Below are 5865 nucleotides of genomic sequence, written 5' to 3'. Positions count from 1 at the left end.
GCCTGAAACGCCAGCATCTCAGGTTAAACCTCACAACATGTCGTCAAACACCATGCAGCTAAAACAGTAACTGGGAGCAGGTTTACGGATTCTGCATACAAACGTAAACACAGAGCGCGGACCCGACGCGTCAGAATCAGATTTTGGTGTGTCGTCGGGTCCGCGCTGTGTTTGCCTCTTTTTTCTTCGCTGGCTTCTGCAGCTGCAGGTTTCATAACTCTCTGTTTACATCTCTAATTAAGTCTCACATGTGTCAGCTTTCTTTTAATAGATACGAAATTATGGATATATACTGTTAAATGATCAGAATTGTAATATTTCTGACTGAGGCAAAACTTTCCAGATTCCAATCAAATTGAATCGGATCCTGTATCGAATCAAAATGATTCTACAAATCAGTAACGATGCAGCCGTACTCAGCTTCCTAAGCATTTTCCCTTTCCAGTTCACAATCAATCCCACCCCTAGGTCAAAAATATGTATAGGACAATTGGCCTAATCTAATATTTTGTATGAACCTGTCCAGCTGTCCAGTGATTAAACGACAAGTACACAGCAAAATCCGAAGTGTTGATGTGAGTTAAAATTACTGGTGTTAAAAATTTCGAGTTGAAAAGTGTTGGTTTGAGAGTTACAGTAACACTAACGGTGCTGAAAAAGCTCTGTAGCCGGAGTTATTTCAAAGAGTCAATACTATAACACTCATTTGGAGTTGATTTCCACATCCGGGTTTTTCGCGCTCATGGGCATGAGGAGTCCGCCAGAGGTTTGCTGTCAAGATCGAGGAGGTTGTTCAGGTAAGAACTATACAACAAGACCTATGTTATTTTATCATTATTAAATATTGTAACTAACTAGCCTATAACATTATTTATCAGAAGCATGCAATATTTTCCTAATGTGGAGTGTATTCATCTGCGGTAAGAGATGGGATTCGTTAGCTTAGGTAGCTAAACTATCCTCTATAACCAGTTAATATTGCAGCGAAAATAAATGCGTGCTCAATATAATTCTCAATTCTAGTTAGTTCTAATGTCATAAGAGAAATGCTTTCCAGTGTTCAATGCTTATTAAATGAAACGAGGGAGGAGTTAGCTATCCTCTGGATATGTTAAATGTAATGTTAAAATTTGAATTTGTGGTAGCCTAGCTGGCAGCTAAGACAAATGCGTTTAGCCCACTGCTTTTAAGGGAAGCGAACATTCGCCTCAGAAATATCCTATTTAAAAGTGAACTAAACAATCACATGGAGACGTTCAAGTCAAGTTTTGGAAAGCGTCAAGATAGGCTAATTACACGTGCTACCAGCGAGTTTAGCAGTAGCCTAGCCTACAAATCTTTGAAGTGGCAGGGGGTTATGGAATTCTGTTAGATGTTAGTGACCAAGCAAGGCGCGCTGCGTTTGTGCATGGATTGCTTGCTAACGGTTAGGATATATCATACATGTTGTAGTAGGCCTAATCTAAGGGAACATTTTCCCCTTTTCTACAGTTTTAGTGAAATAGGCTACCATCCAGTGTTTAAGACAAAGCGGTATAACGACTGAGGGTCGTTGACGTCGCCTCCACTGATAATCTTAGCATGTCGTGTCACAAAACAACCACCACAAAGTAGCAACTAGCCAGACGGCTGTGCATGTGTCAGAAACTCCCGATATAAATGTAAGACTTGCACTCATTAATTTACAGTATAAGGGATATTTGTTGTCATAAGTGAAAGCGTGATGAAGGCAGGTGTGCGTTCAACAGGAAATTTTATGTGGATTATCATCCTGACATGGTTTAAACAGAGATGCTTTTCCCCAAGTAGGCTACAGCGATTTACTCGCAACATAGCAGAACTAAGTATCTAGCCTGCGTGCAGACGAGAAGATCGCCGTTGTCGTCTTATAAACATGTGGATGGGTGGATAATTCATTGGATGCTATTTCTGTGTACCCATGTTCAGCTATTTTAGTGCGCAGGGGGAAGCCAAATTATGTTCCTGAGGTTGAAGTGGTCTGTCACCCCTTCACAGATCATCACACAATGTATAGCCTAATATTTTCTTAAAGTTGTCCGGATTTGTTGCCACTTAAGCTATGGTTTAAATATATGGTAAAAAATATTCTGTGCCCCCTTCTCTCCACCAGGTGCTGTTGTAAGACATGTTGCTGAAAGTGAAATACCTCAATGTAAAGAAGTACATTAAATTGCACGCAGGATTCACTTATCTAGAATTCATCAGTGAAGGTAAGATAACCTGGCAGAACAAAATTTGTTGCACATGTATCAGTTCATCATGTTTGCATCTCATCTATTTAAAAAACGAATTAAATGTTAACACATTTTATTTTAATGTGTGACATTAAAAACAGTACAGAGCAGTAGGCCTAGGCCTATATTGTTGCTGCAGACTTGTCTAATTTAACCATTTTAAAGACAGGTAAAACAGCTGTTAATAAATATTAGCTAAATAAAAAAGTCAAAATTAGTTTTTAAAAAAGTTTTTCAGGCGTTTTAGGTGACATTATGCTTATCTTTTTGTAAAGCCAAAACCAAGTTTGGACTTCCGGATGCTGCTGACCTTGATATTTTCGATGAAACTGACACAGCTGTCGAAGAAGACATTTTTCTGGAGTTACTGGAGGCCCAACCAGACCTATGCCTGACAATACGTGAAAAGATTTCAGATGAAGGTAAATGTTATCATAACTTAAATTTTCATAGTATAGCCCACTCAATGTAGAGCCAAGTTCTTTTGCTCTTGATGCAGATGACATTGACCTGTCTTCATGCAATAGACATGACAGTGGACAGGGCTGGGTCATATTTGTATAGAATGTTGTCTGAACATGAACATTGAAATTGTGTTATTAATGGCATAGTGGAGTAGCCTAAAGAAAGTTAACCAAATCATCTCTCCCAAAGATTTTTGTCCTTTAGCTCATTCCACACCATCCTCCTCGGATACATTATCTTCCCTCACGGACACTATATCACTTTCATCAAGTGACAGTGACCTCAGGGAAAAGGGCATTCCTGCAGGCCGCAGTAGATCCAGCAAAGACAGTTCTGCACCAAATGTTTCTGTGTCAGAGGCTGCAAAAGAGGTAATTGAGAACAGAAAATGTCTTTTGTATTTTTGAGTTGACACCATTTATACTGTAGATTGTTATACAAATTGAAATTCAAAACATGGTGGTTCCCAACTTGCCCTGTATGAAAAAATGTTAGTAGAAGTTAGTGCTTCTTGCTAGATATGTCTTTCACAGGTTTGTTGACATTCCTCTAAACTTTCACCTTTACTGACAAACAAGTTTTTATTGTTATTATTTTCCCTTTTATATGAGCAGATGGTTAAAAATGCCTTGACTAGGAAACCTGGTGGAGAGGAAATTCTTGAAGAATACAATGCCGAAAATTCACTGAGCCACCGCACCCGGCGGCAGCTTGTTAACATATTGGCAAGTGATATGACTGAGAGACATGGGTAAGAGTAATAGTACCTAATAAAAAAGTAAAGATGGGCCATATGGAATATTCTTGTAATGTATACTGCAGTAAAGACACATACTTCTGATTTAACATTGTCAATTGTATTTCCTCTATAGCAGAATTCCCTCCCGTAAGCAAAAGGAGAAATATGCCCTTGGAATAATTACACTCTTTCCCTCATTGAAGGATCCATTTTCTCCAAACGGCTATGTAAGTCATGCAGTGATTGTAAAACAGCACATTATTTAGTTTTCATCATGGAATAATTACATCAGCTAAATGATTTAAAAGAAAAATCTTAATTCCTCTTTCGTAATAACTATTGTCATAAAACTGTATTGAAATTGTGGATGTTGTTTAACATGTATTGCACCTGTTACATGATAATAGTCCTTGGGTTTCTTTTTGCTGAATCTGCAAAGTCTGTAAGATCGCATTTGATGTTTATTTTTCATCTATGTTTAAATGTGACAGGAGCATTTCTACGACGGAGTGAAAGGCACTGGATATGTAGCGTGGCGCCTCAAAACCATGTCCAGGTCTACAACCAAACGGCCAGTGAAGGAAGTCCCAGTGCATCAAGAACAAGGGCCTAAGCGCAGAAGATTAGCAACCACATTGCCTCAGCAACTTGATGGAGATGCCTGCAAGGAGGCCATCTCATTTCTTGTTCACTCTCCTGATGAAGCAAGTGTATTTCAGAAGATGAAAATGACGTTCCAACATCGCCAGGATCTGGTGCATGATCCACAAAGAACTGCAGATGTCTTCAAAACATTTCCACGCTTTTTGGATGTCAAAGGACTAGTAAGTCAAATCACTTGATATTTTCAACTGTTAATCCTTTTTTTTTTTGTTTTGCTGATGTGGATGGCAACAGTAAAAGATGTGATCATTGGTCATCCCAGTCAGGCTATATCCCATATTGGTCAAAATCACATTGCAATGTAAACAATGTTGAGCACTGTCTTTATGTCCTGTGTGTATGATGAACAGGTCAATCAAGACTTCCTGCTGCTGTTTGGTGCTGAAACAGCCACCAAGTTGCTTGAGAAGTGGGACATGTCATTCAAGCCAAAGGTTATTAAAGAAGCCAAACAGCTGACTCAGTCAACTGACCTGTGTCGTTTGATAAAAGCTGCTGAGAAACCAACAGAGAGTGATGCAAATGGTAGGCGTCGCACCATGCTTGTTTGATTTTAATAATATTTATTTTTACCTGTCATTTTGAAATTGTTTTATAAATTCAACCATACACAGACTGGGACAGTGACATGGCCTCTCTGCTGCTACTCCTTCAACTTTTGCCACCCACAGCTGGACGAAAGAGGAGAACGAAAATAAGTCAAACTGATGCAGCACACAAAATGGTGCACTTTCACAAGGTAAATATGTTGTCTCACTTTTTAAAATCCTACAAAACACTTTTTCAGTTTTTGCACTTTTTAGTTTTCCTCTCCATGAAGTATGTGTCTTAGTATTTTGTAATAAGTTAGCAAGGCACATAATGTCAAACTGAATGAATGGTTCATACTCAGCAAGTATAAGCTAGGCCTATATGTCAATATCTCATTTGTTTTTAGTCATGCTGCAGCATTGATGAACACTTGCAAGCAAGAGATGGTAAACAACCATACATCCTCGCTGTTGGTCGAACCCAGAACAGCATTGACACCTTCTACATCGCAGTGGACAAACAGCTCATCCCCTGCCAAGCCACCAGCTCACTCAGTGCTTTTGATGAACTTTTCAAATCTCACTACGTGTTCAACTTATCTTACGACGAGTCACTGGTTCATCTCTACAGTTTTGTGCAGACCACCATATTCAACATTGATGCCACCTCAACAGATGAGTCACCACGTGTTCGTGAGTTGCGTGCCAAAATGTTGAATGAGAACCATGTTTAAATGTTTTATCTGTCAAACTCTGCATAGCACCAGTCAGGCTTTGATAAGTCATTTGCGACTAGGTCACAGTTTTTATCCAAGCACCAAATTTAAGTTGGCTTGTTCACAAGATGGTTGCAGCCATCAGTTCACTACATATTCTGGTTTAAAAAAACATTTAAATAGTGTTCATGATGAAGATTGTTGTCAAAGTAGTGATGCAGAACCCTCAGAGTCATTTCAAGCTGATTTTGACAGATTACAAGATACAGACATAGCAGTTGCAGGAACAAGTGTTACTCAGAGCCTAGAGGTTGGGTGTTCTGAAAACAATGGGTCAGGTCAAAGAATTAAAAAAAATTCTGAAGCAATTTGCACTAAAATTATTGGTAAACTCAATGGTAGTGGTTTGGCAAATAGTTTTGTGTCATCACTTGTTTGTGATTTGGAAGATTTTGCAGATGGACTGCACTGTGAGTTTAAACATAAAGTACTGAACG

General features: G+C 38.9%; 1 protein-coding gene across 1 annotated transcript; it reads left to right on the top strand.

The window, feature by feature from the left end:
• Window positions 1-766: 766 nt before the first annotated feature.
• Window positions 767-5500, top strand: LOC146650784 (uncharacterized). Its single transcript, XM_085385192.1, has 10 exons — window positions 767-797; window positions 2132-2231; window positions 2531-2677; window positions 2910-3091; window positions 3335-3471; window positions 3593-3686; window positions 3951-4283; window positions 4473-4647; window positions 4737-4861; window positions 5060-5500. Exons 2-10 carry the CDS (start codon window positions 2147-2149, stop codon window positions 5384-5386), a joined length of 1605 nt encoding a protein of 534 aa, XP_085241318.1. The 5' UTR covers window positions 767-797; window positions 2132-2146; the 3' UTR covers window positions 5387-5500.
• Window positions 5501-5865: the final 365 nt, after the last annotated feature.

The sequence above is a fragment of the Rhamphochromis longiceps genome, linkage group LG16 (assembly GCF_057381845.1).
Source record: "Rhamphochromis longiceps isolate RC_006_pf linkage group LG16, R_longiceps_female_GT1.1, whole genome shotgun sequence".
Classification (NCBI taxonomy): Eukaryota; Metazoa; Chordata; class Actinopteri; order Cichliformes; family Cichlidae; genus Rhamphochromis; species Rhamphochromis longiceps.
The sequence above is the reverse complement of the archived record's forward strand: the minus strand, read 5'-3'. Positions and strand labels throughout refer to the sequence as shown.